Source organism: Cyprinus carpio, chromosome B5, assembly GCF_018340385.1.
Source record: "Cyprinus carpio isolate SPL01 chromosome B5, ASM1834038v1, whole genome shotgun sequence".
NCBI lineage: Eukaryota > Metazoa > Chordata > Actinopteri > Cypriniformes > Cyprinidae > Cyprinus > Cyprinus carpio.
In genome coordinates this window covers 37,628,838-37,643,837 of record NC_056601.1, presented here as the reverse complement: position 1 = coordinate 37,643,837, position 15,000 = coordinate 37,628,838, and the positions used below count along the sequence as shown (strand labels likewise).

Here is a 15,000-nt window from a genome sequence, read left to right as displayed (position 1 = left end):
CACACACACACACCAGTCCCAGATCACACTGCACACACACACACACACACACCAGTCCCAGATCACACACTGCACACACACACACACACACACCAGTCCCAGATCACACTGCACACACACACACCAGTCTCAGATCACACTGCACACACACACACACACACACACCAGTCTCAGATCACACTGCACACACACACACCAGTCTCAGATCACACTGCACACACACACACACACACACACCAGTCTCAGATCACACTGCACACACACACACACACACACACCAGTCTCAGATCACACTGCACACACACACACCAGTCCCAGATCACACTGCACACACACACACCACACACACCAGTCTCAGATCACACTGCACACACACACACACACACACACCAGTCTCAGATCACACTGCACACACACACACACACACACACACACCAGTCCTCAGATCACACTGCACACACACACACACACACAGTCTCAGATCACACTGCACATCACACACACACACACACACACCAGTCCTCAGATCACACTGCACACACACACACACACACACACACACCAGTCTCAGATCACACTGCACAAACACACACACACACCAGTCTCAGATCACACTGCACACACACACACACACACACCACCAGTCTCAGATCACACTGCACAAACACACACACACACACACACACCAGTCTCAGATCACACTGCACACACACACACACACACACCAGTCCTCAGATCACACTGCACACACACACACACACACACACCAGTCTCAGACCACACTGCACACACACACACACACACACACACACCAGTCTCAGATCACACTGCACACACACACACACACACCAGTCTCAGATCACACTGCACAAACACACACACACACACACACACACCAGTCTCAGATCACACTGCACACACACACACCAGTCTCAGATCACACTGCACACACACACACACACACACACCAGTCTCAGATCACACTGCACACACACACACACACACACACACACCAGTCTCAGATCACACTGCACACACACACACACACACACCAGTCTCAGATCACACTGCACACACACACACACACACAAACACCAGTCTCAGACACACACACTGCACACACACACACACACACACACACCCAGCCTCAGATCACACTGCACACACACACACACACACACCAGTCCCAGATCACACTGCACACACACAAATGCACACACACACCAATCCCAGATCACACTGCACACACACACACACCAGTCTCAGATCACACTGCACACACACACACACACACACCAGCCTCAGATCACACTGCACACAAACACACACACACACCAGTCTCAGATCACACTGCGCACACACACACACACACACACACACCACACACACCAGTCCCAGATCACACTGCACACACACACACACACACACACACACCAGTCTCAGATCACACTGCACACACACACACACACCAGTCTCAGATCACACTGCACACACACACACACACACACAAGTCCCAGATCACACTGCACACACACACAAGTCTCAGATCACACTGCACACACACACAACACACACCACACACACACCAGTCTCAGATCACACTGCACAAACACACACACACACCAGTCTCAGATCACACTGCACACACACACACACACCAGCCTCAGATCACACTGCACAAACACACACACACAACACCAGTCCCAGATCACACTGCACACACACACACACACACACCAGTCTCAGATCACACTGCACACACACACACACACACCAGTCTCAGATCACACACACACAAACACACACCAGCCTCAGAGGAGACACTGAAGGAAGCCGAGGCGCTTCACCTGCACAGATTTAATCCGTGCATCGTTTAGTGACCAAACATCTGCTAATAATAACTACAGGGTTGTGATTATCCTGATCCGTGAGGTTCAGCTGTGGAGGTGCGGATCAGGCGGCGTATTACAGAATATTTCTTAATTTAAGATATGATACGATAAATTAAGATTTCTCGCAAACTCGTATTACAGAAGCAAGTTTGAATTTAATTAGGGATTCTTATCACGTCTAACACAGGGCTGCCCACAGAAAAACATAACTATAGAGAACCCAATGTCTTCTTTCAAATAAACCAATTTCAGTGGAAACCAAATATTCTTAGATTGTGCTTGAAACATGCATACACTACTGCAGAGATGACGAGACAGTGTCGCCGACTTCATCTTAAACACAGAACAAAGAAAGCACTCGTGTATCGATACATTATTAAAACATTAATGCTGTTTGTCCCTGACACATTCATAATCACTTCTTCTGCGGGTGCGCTGTGGCATGCTTTATGTGTGCGCTTGAACACTTATTAGGCCATTTCAGGCACATTATTCTGATTTTAATGATTCATTAATAAACGTGTGATTAATGCTTCACTGGTGGACCAGATAAATCTTAAATCGATGGCAGCCCTAGTCTCATTATCTTATCTCTTAGGGATGGGTCACATCTTATGGCGTGTCCTCTCTCCATGACAAGAGTCAGTCTTCCCGGGATCATAAGGATCAAGTCTAGTCGGATGTTTCTGTAATACGCCCCAGACACGTGTGCCTCGAGACGCGCCCGCACCTGCATGTCCAGCTCGTGACATCTCTGAGCGATCTCCTCTTTAGTGGCCAGAGCGTCGTTTAGATCCTCCACCGTCTTCTTCAGCTGAGCGAGAGGAAAACACACACGTCACACAAACACAGCCCTGCGTTTATTACCGACATCAGACTCCTGTGAAGCAGAAACTACCTGCCGGTCCAGATCCACGAACGAGTCGCTCCCTGAGGACACGGGCGTCTCTTTACTCATCAGCTGCGGGAACAACACACACATTAACACCAGTCTACAACACACACATTAACACCAGTCACAACACACACATTAACACCAGTCACAACACACAGTGCTGGACAAATCATCAGAACACTAGCGCTTCTGTTAGACGTTTTCGGCACTTTAAGCTGTAAAATGAGGATGCTGTCAAACATAATGGCATGAACAGATTTCCTTTAGCACTTAACTTCTATGAACTAAATGAAATCAACATTTGGTGTGAGCATCCTCCGTGTTTAAAGAGCTGACTGACCTCCTGGATGGCCGTCATGACCACGTGCTGCACAGACTCCTCCATCATCATGATGGTCTGGATATATTCTGCAAACAATAACACATCAGATCTTACCTTTTAATGTCTAACATCTGACCACGCATTCAGCTGAATTCTGAATCAGACACATGACAGACTTTGAGGTACCCAGATATACAGTACAGACCAAAAGGATAGGATACTTTGATGAATAAAAAGTAAAAAAAAAAAAAAAAAAAAAAGAGAAGCAATGTTGTTTAATATATAAATATTTTGTAATAACAATATACACTACTGGTCAGTAATTTGGGGTCAGTAATTTTTTTTTCTTTCTTTTTTTTTTAATAAAAATCAATACTTTTATTCAGCAAGGATGTGTTAAATTGATAAAAAGTGATAGTAAAGAAAATATATTATTAGAATATATATTATTAGATTTTTTTTTTTTTATTTTGAATAAATGCAGTTCTTTTTAACCTTTTATTCATCAAATATATTAGACAGCAGAACTGTTTCCAACACTCATAATAAATCAGAATATTAGAATGATTTCTAAATGATCATGTGATAGACTGGATGTTACATGTGGACACTGAAGGCTGGAGTAATGATGCTGAAAATTCAGCTTTGCATCACAGGAATAAATTATTTTTTAAAGTATATTCCAATAGAAAACTATTATTTTAAGTTGTAATAATATTTCACAATATTACTGTTTTTTCTGTATTTTTGATTGAAGGAATGCAGGCTTGATGAGCAGAAGAGACTTCTTTCAAAAACATTAAAAATAGTAATGTTTCCAAACTTTTGACCTGTACTGTAACTTAACATTATAATCCAGAGAGCGCATCTGATAATCACTTCACTCTGACTCAGTCTGTTTGGACTAGTGGGTTTTTGGTTTTTTGTGATATGTTAAATTTAGATTTTTAATTTTTAAAATTAATTTTAATTTTAATTTATATTTATTTTAATTGTGGTGGTGGAAATTATATTACATACATATATGTAATATTTAAAATCAAATCAAATCATTTACACTGCAGAATTACAACTGCAGTAAATAATGTTATGGGATTAATGTTAGAATACATGTTTGAGTATACACATAACAAAAGTTGGGGGGGGGAATGGCTACTTTTCAACATACTAAACCACCAGTAGGTGGTGGTAAGTCACTTCATGAGTGACTCACTGATTCGACAAAATGTTCAATCTGACCAATGATTGGTCCGTCACACTGGAGACAATTTTTAGCGGTAATGTGACTAAAATATTAAAGACCCACTGAATCTGAATTTAAGACATTTTAAGACTTTTTAAGGACCTGCGGACACCCTGTGCATGTTTAGCTGCCTAAATACACACACACACACACACACACACACCACACACACACACACACACACACACACACACACACACACACACACACACACACACACACACACACACACACACACACACCCTGCTTCTGTTCACAGTTGACAGCACAGCCCAGGATGAGCTGCAACATTCGGCCCAGTTCTGCTGCATCTGAATGCTCTGCGATGAGACTGACGTCTGGAAGAGTGAAGTCATTGATCTGCTGCCCCAACACCTGCAGCACCAGCGGACAGAGAGGTCAGGGGTCAAATCAAGAGAAAGAACACATGAACGGGACACATGTCAGTATCACACAGACAGATGCGTCTCACCTCATGGTTGTAATCCAGAATACCTTTCAATATCTTCTTTAAATTGCTGATCTGAAAAGAAAAAAAGAAGACAGGAAATTGAAAGACCCTGTAAGACGAGTGAACCGAACACAAGAGTGACTGAGCAGATGAGTACCTTTAACCTCCAGTTATCTCCAACATCAGGTTTGATACGACTGATCCAAGCGTCAGTGAAATACATGCCATCTCTGAGAGAGAGAGAGAGAGAGAGAGAGAGAGAGACAGAGAGAGAGAGACAGAGAGAGACAGAGAGAGAGAGAGAGAGAGAGAGAGAGAAAGAGAGAAAGAGAGAGAGAGGAGAGAGAGAGAGAGAGAGAGAGAGAGAGAGAGAGAGAGAGAGAGAGAGAGAGAGAGAGAGAGAGAGAGAGGAATGAGTGCTTATGTATTAATTATTGCTTAATCGCTGATCATATAGAAATGTTAAATATTAGCTTGTGGAATATTCAGGGTTTGTGCTCTAAAACATTTGGATTAAAAAGCACAAACACAGACTTTTTAAATAGCATCACAAATGTTGACATCCTAATTCTAACAGAAACATGGTGCAGATCAGATGTGTATTTTTTTTTATTACTGAGAGTTTAATTATTTTTAATAATTCTGAAGACTTTTTTTTGCTAATATTATGTACTCTAGTGCTCTGCTGTGGTGTTGAGAATTGTGACATTTCGCTGGTCTCTAAAATGTCGATGTCACAGCAACCTTATTTGCAGAAAGTATATAATCGCTTAGGTCTTTAAATAAATCCTTCATATAAAGTTTTGGTCATATGGCCCACTCATAATCGAGCAGCCCTAGTGCTCCACATACATCTTCTGCAGGACTTGTGCTATGGCCACTCCGCTGGTCATCTCGTCCACCGCTGAACACGGCGCGTCCACACCGAACGTCTGGATCTGAACACAACAGACAAACACTGTATGAGACGCTGAGCTTCACCTGTCTGTTTGTGTTCTACACCACCCCTGTTATCACATGAACAAACACTGGAGTGTGTGCTTCTCTCTCTCTCTCACACACACACACATACTCACAGACACACTCACAGACACACTCACAGAAACACTCACAGAAACACTCACACACACACACACTCACACACACTCACACACACACACACTCTTATCATCTGATCGTGGTTGTATCTCTCTATTAGTGCTATTGGATCTTAGTGCTGCGTTTGACACTATTGACCACACCATTCTTTTGCATAGACTAGAACACTTTGTTGTCATTAATGGTATAATAATCTGACCGCCATCAGTTCATAGCAGTGAATGAAGAGGTATCATATCGTTCACAAGTGCAGTATGGAGTACCTCAAGGCTCAGCACTAGGGCCGTTACTCTTCACGCTTTACATGTTACCCTTGGGAGATATCATCAGGAAACACGGTGTTAGCTTTCACTGTTATGCTGATGATACTCAGCTCTATATTTCTTCGAGGCCCGGCGAAACATACCAATTTGAAAAACTAACGGATTGCATAGTCGATATAAAAAACTGGATGACGAGTAATTTCTTACTGCTAAATTCTGAAAAAAAACAGAGGTGTTAATTATAGGGCCTAAAAGCTCTGCATATAATAACCTAGAACGCTGTCTAAGCCTTGATGGCTGCTCTGTCAATTCTCCGTAATCAGTTAGGAACCTAGGTGTGCTATTTGATAGCAACCTTTCCTTAGAAAGACACGTTTCTAGCATTTGTAAAACTGCATTTTTCCATCTCAAAAAATATATCTAAATTACGGCCGATGCTCTCAATGTCAAATGCAGAAATGTTAATCCTTGCGTTTATTTCATGTTTTTTAGATTATTGTAATGCTCTATTGGGTGGTTGTTCTGCACGCTTAGTAAAACAAACTCCAGTTAGTCCAATAATGCAGCAGCTAGAGTTCTTACTAGAACCAGGAAGTATGATCATATTAGCCCGGTCCTGTCAACACTGCACTGGCTCCCTATCAAACATCGTATAGATTTTAAAATCTTGCTTATTACTTATAAAGCCCTGAATGGTTTAGCACCTCAGTATTTGAACGAGCTCTTGTTACATTATAGTCCTCCACGTCCGCTCCGTTCTCAAAACTCTGGCAATTTGATAATACCTAGAATATCAAAGTCAACTGCGGGCAGCAGATCCTTCTCCTATTTAGCGCCCAAACTCTGGAATAACCTACCTAACATTGTTCGGGAGGCAGACACACTCTTGCAGTTTAAATCTAGATTAAAGACCTATCTCTTTAACCTGGCTTACACATAACATACTAATACACTTCTAATATCCAAATCCGTTAAAGGATTTTTAGGCTGCATTAATTAGGTAAACCGGAACCGGGAACACTTCCCATAACACCCGATGTACTTGCTACATCGTTAGAAGAATGGCATCTACGCTAATATTAGTCTGTTTCTCTCTTATTCCGAGGTCACCGTAGCCACCAGATCCAGTATGTATCCAGATCAGATGGTGGATCAGCACCTAGAAAGGACCTCTACAGCCCTGAAAGACAGCGGAGACCAGGACTAGAGCCCCAGATACAGATCCCCTGTAAAGACCTTGTCTCAGAGGAGCACCAGAACAAGACCACAGGAAACAGATGTTTCTTCTGCACAACCTGACTTTGCTGCAGCCTGGAATTGAACTACTGGTTTCGTCTGGTCAGAGGAGAACTGACCCCCAACTGAGCCTGGTTTCTCCCAAGGTTTTTTTCTCCATTCTGTCACCGATGGAGTTTTGGTTCCTTGCCGCTGTCGCCTCTGGCTTGCTTAGTTGGGGACACTTCATTTACAGCGATATCGTTGACTTGATTGCAAATTATTGCACAGATACTATTTAAACTGAACTGAGCTGCATGATGACATCACTGAATTCAATGATGAACTGCCTTTAACTGTCATTTTGTATTATTGACACACTGTTTTCCTAATTAATGCTTTGACGCAATTGTTTTGTTTAAAGCACTATATAAATAAAGGTGACTTGACTCACACACACAGACACAGACACAGACACAGACAGACAGACAGACAGACAGACAGACAGACACACACACACACACTCTCTCACACACACACAGACACACTCACTCTCAGACACACAGACACACTCACACACACACAGACAGACAGACACACACACACAGGCTCGGTTCACTTCTGCTTATGTAATAACACTGTAATCTGCTTTAACGGCTCTCAGTTTCTGGAGATTCAGCTTTCTCTCAGCAGAAAGTGTTTCTGCATTCAGGAGCTCTGGATCAAAATCAAAACACAATCCGGCTCCACGCTGGAGCTCAGCATCAACACAAACGCTATTGTGCTGCGCAGATTTCATCACAGGATCAGGACAGGAAGTCCCGCCCACAGGAAACAGAGCTGTGGTGAATCACACAGACGAACACGAGGCGGAGGTATAAACAGGAACGCTGTGAGGAATGTGAGACGTCAGCGTGTGTTTGGGCGTGAGGAGATTCAATCCATTTCACTTCTGCTTCCTGTCTGCAGTGCACTGACGTCCTCTGGTGAATCTCGACCAAGCCCAGGTTAAAGAAAAATACCATTTATATAATGTACTTACAGTGCTCTACTTTTGCACACTAATTTTGTGCTTAATCTACTAAAAATTATTCTTTAGTACTTCTTAAGATTAACTTAAGATCATCTAAGTGTACTCAACTGTGCTATTCTGGGACACCATGAATATGAACTAAAATGTGCGTTTAACATACTATCTCTGTATTTAAAAAATGTATTTAGTAGTTATCACGTGAACCATCTTTCATACACTAGTACACTCAAGTGGTGACTAAATACATTTAAATACAGAGAGAGTATGTTAAACGCAAGTGACCCTGGAGCACAAAACCATCATAAGAGTTTTATTAAACTGAGATTCATACATCATCATCAGCTGAATAAATAATCTCTCCATTGATGTATGGTTTGTTAGGAGGACAATATTTGTCTGAGATACAACTATTTGAAAATCTGGAATCTGAGGGAGCAAAAAAAAATCTAAATATTGAGAAAATCATCTTTAAAGTTGTTCAAATGAAGTTCTTAGCAATGCATATTACTAATCACAATTTAAGTTTTGATATATTTACGGTAGGAAATTTACTAAATGTCTTCATGGAACATGATCTTTACTTAATATCCTAATGATTTTTGTCATAAAAGAGAAATGTATAATTGTGACTCATACAATGTATTGTTGTCTATTGCTACAAATATACCTGTGCTACTTATGACTGCTTCTGTGCTGCAGGGTGAGTTCATATTATTGGTGTCCCAGAATAGCACAGTTGAGTACACTTAGATGTTCTAAAGTTAGAAGTACAAAATATGAAGTCCAACATTAGTGTGTGAAAACAGAGCACTGCAAGTAAATTATGGACGTGTGATTTCTGTAACCTGGGGAGTGAGTGCTGACATTATGACTTTCCCTTCATCACATCAGACAGGTATTACGTTCATAAGAAAGCTTATGAAAACACTTTTATTTATGTAACTCAAGGCTGTGCGCTGGTGAACTGAACTGAGCTCAGCAGTGAATCACAGCGCTGCTTCCCTTTGGTCCAGACAAGCACCGTCTGCAGCGTTTAACCACAGACACACTGAACGTCTGTCACTGTCTTCAACATCTCTGACGCGCAAGAAGCTCAACGATCTGACCCTTCTGAAAAATGCATTCAGCTTAGACAAATATTATTATTAAAAATAACAGAAACAGAAGTACAAATAAAGTACAAGTATTATAAGAAACTAAAATTATTAAAATAAAACTAATTTCTTTCAGAAGGAAGCTTCTCATACGATCATCAGCTCTGTTCTGAACTCATCAGATGTGGCCCCAGAGGATGCTGGGATTGATCTGCTCATGTCTGCATGTGTCAGAGATAGACGATCCGATTAAGAGTCGTTAATACTGATCAGGACACACACCAGAGCTAATTACTAACTAGTAGAAAACTGACACTTTTATACAACAGTCACTCATCATGGCCCTAAAACACCCTCAAACACCCTACAACACCCTACAACACCCTTAAGCACCCCAAAACACCCCAAAACACCCTCCAACACCCTACAACACCCCAAAACACCCTCAAACAACCCAAAACACCCTCAAACACCCTCAAACACCCTACAACACCCCAAAAAAACCTTAAGAAAACTAAAAAAACCTTAAAACACTACACAACACCCTCAAGCACCCCAAAACACCCTCAAGCACCCCAAAACACCCTCAAGCACCCTACAACACCCTCAAGCACCCTACAACACCCCTCAAAAACACCCCACAACACCCTCAAAACACCCCCACAACACCCTACAACACCCCAAAAACACCCTCAAGCACCCTACAACACCCTCAAGCACCCTCAAACACCCCAAAACACCCTCAAACACCCCAAAAACACCCCCAAGCACCCTACAACACCCTCAAGCACCCTACAACACCCCAAAACACCCTCAAACACCCCAAAACACCCTCAAGCACCCTACAACACCCTCAAGCACCCTACAACACCCTCAAGCACCCCAAAACACCCTCAAGCACCCCAAAACACCCTCAAGCACCCTCAAACCGGTCTGAACTAATGAAGAGAGAGACAGTGCTGATTCATCAGCGTTAATTACAACAGCACACACACAGACTCTCTCTCTCTGTCTCACACACACACACACAGTATTTTGGCCTGTTGTTGTTTTCTCTCTGCTTCCTTAATCTTAACTGATTTAAATTCCTTCCAGTGCACTTTATTGTCTAATCACTCCCAGAAAGGAAGCGGAATCATGTCTGAACAGATCCCGAAGAGTGAAGACACTCACAACTAACCGCTCACTCGGATCTTACACTAGTCTCACTCTAGTCTCACTAATCTTACACTAGTCTCACTCTAGTCTTACACTAGTCTCACTCTAGTCTCACTAGTCTGTGATCTTGCTCAGAGGCCAGCTGCAGAAACACAGTCCCCGTGTGAAGAACTAGTCAGAACAGCTAGTTAGTGAAATGGTAATTAGTCGACTTAGATTTAAATTAGTCCAAGCCAGCTCTGTCTGTGAGAGATTTTAAACAGCTAAACTAGTCTTAAAGAGAAAACTGAATGACTCGTTTAGTTTGGAGAACTGCTAGTTATTCAGGCTCGCGCTGGTCTTAAAGAGACAGTGTTTCTGTGAGTGAGATTATACTGTGTGTCGGGATCAGTGATGACATCATCAGAAACACTAGACCTGTTTGTGTTATATTAACAAAGACATTCGAAGAAACAGCAGATGACCCGTCACAGAGAGTGTCCTCGAGTAAAACACACACACACTCACCCAGGTGAGGAGACTCTCACACAGCTCCACTCGATCCAGACACTCCGGGGCGCTCATTCCGCTGATAAACCTCACAAACGACCGAACAACCGAGTCAAACCGAGCTGCCGCCGCTCACGGTGCGACCAGAGTCCGCTGAAGACAGGAATACTGTCGAATCAGGCGACGAGAGGCTGATTTTATCGAATAAAGCGGCGGTGACAGACACACATCAGCGGCGCCGCTCCGAGGATTTTTCCCTCAGGGGTCCTTCGGCTGCCACCCTGCAGGATCGGGGCACCTAATGCCTGACGGAAAATCTCACGGCGGAAAACCGCTTTGCTGAAAGATGATCTCAAAACGGGGAAAAACGTTACTATTTATTAAAATTAGTATGGTAAAATAAAATAAAAAATCGCGCTAATAAGACTTGATGACGTGAGACAGGCAGCGAAACGCGCGGCTTTCAACAAGGCGACGGTAGAAGAGTGCGTTTTTTATTCAAAGGAACAGTGTTTTTTATCAGATATGTCGAAAGAGTGATAGACAGGGTGCTTCTCTCGTTTTTAATCAGAGTGTAACGTAAGCCTATTGTTTGTTCCACACTCCGGAGCAGAAGGGGGCGGAGCAGAAGGGGGCGGTAGTGAGCCAGTGATCCGCGAGTTAACCGCCGAAGAAGAAGAAGAACGCGGAACTAACCGAGAGCAGAACGCAAACACTTAACATTAATCTTTGAGAAAGTGTGTTTGAGGCCCGAACCTGCAGTGTTTATCTGATGTAAGTGTTCGAACGCGCGTGTGTGTGTGTAGCTGTTCCCTGTGAAGCACTGTTGTGTGTTTATTTTCATCTGATGTGTTTATTCTCGTGTATCAGCTTCTGTTGCCCGCCGCGTGACAGATCTGTAAATACATACACGATTATTACTCTCATAGTTACACAGACGTGATGTGTTATTACCATCATCCCATCACACATTCAGTGTTATTCTCTTACTATCAGACTCTTATAGATCATCAGACATGTGATATTCAGAAGCAGTGTGGAGAAATATTAAAACAGCTGTTTTCTGTGTGAATCTCTGTTAAACTGTAATGTATTTCTTGTGATGTGCAGCTGTATTTTCAGCATCATTACTCCAGTCTTCAGTGTCACATGATCTTCAGAAATCATTCTAATATGATGATTTACTGCTCAACAAACATTTCTGATTATTATCAATGTTGAAAACAGTTGTGCTGCTCAATATTTTTGTGGAAACTGATATATTTTGTTTTCAGGATTCACAGATGAATAGAAAGTTCAAAAGAACAGCGTTTATTTTAAATAGAAACTTTTTGTAACATTTTTGATGTTTTTCCTGTCAAATGATGGTTGTGTGTGTGTGTGTTTGTTTGTGTTTGAAACATTTTGTAACATTACATGGGTGTGTGTGTGTCTCTGTCTCTTGGTGTGTGTGTGTCTGTCTCTCGGTGTGTGTGTGTGTGTGTGTGTGTGTGTGTGTGTCTCTGTCTCTCGGTGTGTCTCTGTGTGTGTGTGTGTGTGTGTGTCTTTGTGTCTCGGTGTGTCTCTGGGTGTGTGTGTGTCTCTGTCTCTCGGTGTGTGTGTGTGTGTGTGTCTCTGTCTCTCGGTGTGTGTGTGTCTGTCTCTCGGTGTGTGTGTGTGTGTGTCTGTCTCTCGGTGTGTCTCTGTGTGTGTGTGTGTGTGTGTGTGTGTGTGTGTGTGTGTGTGTGTGTGTGTGTGTGTTGATGATGCAGGTGTGTGTGAGGCTGTGTCTGGAGGATATGCGCAGGTGTGATGGAAGCCAGCGAGTGTTTGGCTCCGGACGAGGACTCTCTGATTGAAGGAGTGAGCGACCCTGTGCTTCTGGTGCTGGTGCTCAGCGGAGCCTTTCTGCTGGGTCTGGCAACGCTGCTCTGCAGGTGACCCCCGCCGCTGACCTCTGACCTCACACTCCACACACACAGTCAAACCAAATGTATTCAGGCACCTCAGCGTGTCTCAGATTATCACAGTTTATTCTCTATAGTGATTAATATGAGAAGAGGAGTTCTGCAGGCACTAGTTATCTGATATCTGGAGTCTGGATGCTTGTAGTTTTGAGTGTGATAATAACGCAGTGCATTGTGGTCTGGTGTCAGGAATGAGCAGCAGCGGATCCACCCGGACAATCAGGAGCAGGTGCGTGTGGTCAGAGAGCAGCTTCACTCAGAGCAGGTTTGTGAGTAGTGCTCTTCTCCCGCCGCTGCGCTCCGTCACCTGATGTTTATTCAGCTCTAGATCTGTGTCTCGAGCTGGAGGCCACGTGTAGAAATATCCCTCAGAGCTGATCTAATAACAATAGCTGCTTTCTTTCTTCAAAGGAGGATATTTTGAAATAACATTAACAATAGAAGTAACTGACTTTAGCTGCTTAGTGTTCTAATGATTTTGGCCAGCACTGTACAGCTACTGTAAGTACATCCAGCTTTGCTCACATACATACGGTTCACTGTATCTCTCAAGTGCTTGATGGTTTATAGCATCACAAATACACAGTCATATATTTAAAGTTGGATATACAGCTTTATCCGCATACATACAGTACACTTACAGTGTTTAGAGCTGAACACTGGCACTGTTATGACTATTTCTATTTTTATAGTGTTATGACTATTAGAGCTTTCAGAGAGTACTTTTAGTTAGTAGTATTGATTAACCTCACAGCATGAACACTCTTATTTTCCTGTTTATCACTGTGAAGCTGCACTGAATCAGTGTGTATACAGTTTATGTACAGGTGCTGGTCATATAATTAGAATATCATCAAAAAGTTGATTTATTTCACTAATTCCATTCAAAAAGTGAAACTTGTATATTATATTCATTCATTACACACAGACTGATGTTTATTTCAGATGTTAATTTCTTTTAAATTTGATGATTATAACTGACAACTAAGGAAAATGCGTGGCATGGAGTCGATCAGTCTGTGGCACTGCTCAGGTGTTATGAGAGCCCAGGTTGCTCTGATAGTGGCCTTCAGCTCTTCTGCATTCTTGGGTCTGGCATATCGCATCTTCCTCTTCACAATACCCCATAGATGTTCTCTGGGGTTAAGGTCAGGCGAGTTTGCTGGCCAGTTAAGAACAGGGATACCATGGTCCTTAAACCAGGTACTGGAAGCTTTGGCACTGTGTGCAGGTGCCAAGTCCTGTTGGAAAATGAAATCTGCATCTCCATAAAGTTGGTCAGCAGCAGGAAGGATGAAGTGCTCTAAAACTTCCTGGTATACGGCTGCGTTGACCTTGGACCTCAGAAAACACAGTGGACCAACACCAGCAGATGACATGGCACCGCAAACCATCACTGACTGTTTATTTATTTATTTGTTTATTTTCCACAGTTTCACACATTGCATTTGTAGCTACATGTTGGAAGTAGCATATTACAAAGTGACAAGTTACAAAATGTATTACTTTTTTTTTTTTTAGCAGCCAAGGACTACTACTATAGTACACACCACGGTTCAAAGTAACCTACCTAACAACTGATCAGGAAAAAAACAATAGTGTTCTATTGTGAAAAAATGGACTCCCAAGAAGCAATAGCTTATAAATAGGGGTCCATTCCACCACCAGCACCACCCCACCCACCTGGCAAGTCCGGTCCAACTTAGATGCCAGGGCAACCATTCTTTAAATTGTAGGTGTTTAGGGTACTGTTACCTTAAGCAGACAAAAATTGACAGTCCCGAAACCTTTGTACCTCAATTTGAAATGATCCTTGTACCAAGAGAAAGGGGTTTAACTCTCATCCACAAATCCCTCAGGTTTATATCTTTCCAGTAGTTGTTGCTTTAGTTCCTTTTTAA

General features: G+C 42.6%; 2 protein-coding genes across 3 annotated transcripts in view; one reads left to right on the top strand and one right to left on the bottom strand.

The window, feature by feature from the left end:
* The window catches only part of hook3 (hook microtubule-tethering protein 3), a 33,362-nt gene extending 21,949 nt beyond the window's left edge, over window positions 1-11,413 (bottom strand). For both annotated transcript variants that reach the window (XM_042723366.1, XM_042723367.1), the window contains exons 1-8: window positions 11,172-11,413; window positions 5,656-5,741; window positions 4,961-5,033; window positions 4,825-4,875; window positions 4,595-4,727; window positions 3,128-3,195; window positions 2,791-2,853; window positions 2,623-2,706 (exon numbers count right to left, since the gene is read on the bottom strand). In XM_042723366.1, the coding sequence (XP_042579300.1) occupies window positions 2,623-2,706; window positions 2,791-2,853; window positions 3,128-3,195; window positions 4,595-4,727; window positions 4,825-4,875; window positions 4,961-5,033; window positions 5,656-5,741; window positions 11,172-11,228 (615 nt within the window). In that variant the 5' untranslated portion in view covers window positions 11,229-11,413. The remainder of the gene's footprint in view (window positions 1-2,622; window positions 2,707-2,790; window positions 2,854-3,127; window positions 3,196-4,594; window positions 4,728-4,824; window positions 4,876-4,960; window positions 5,034-5,655; window positions 5,742-11,171) is intronic.
* Window positions 11,414-11,781: 368 nt separating this feature from the next.
* The window catches only part of rnf170 (ring finger protein 170), a 7,755-nt gene continuing 4,536 nt past the window's right edge, over window positions 11,782-15,000 (top strand). Inside the window, exons 1-3 of the mRNA XM_042723368.1 lie at window positions 11,782-11,927; window positions 12,905-13,069; window positions 13,289-13,364. Of these exons, the coding sequence (XP_042579302.1) occupies window positions 12,945-13,069; window positions 13,289-13,364 (201 nt within the window). The 5' untranslated portion in view covers window positions 11,782-11,927; window positions 12,905-12,944. The remainder of the gene's footprint in view (window positions 11,928-12,904; window positions 13,070-13,288; window positions 13,365-15,000) is intronic.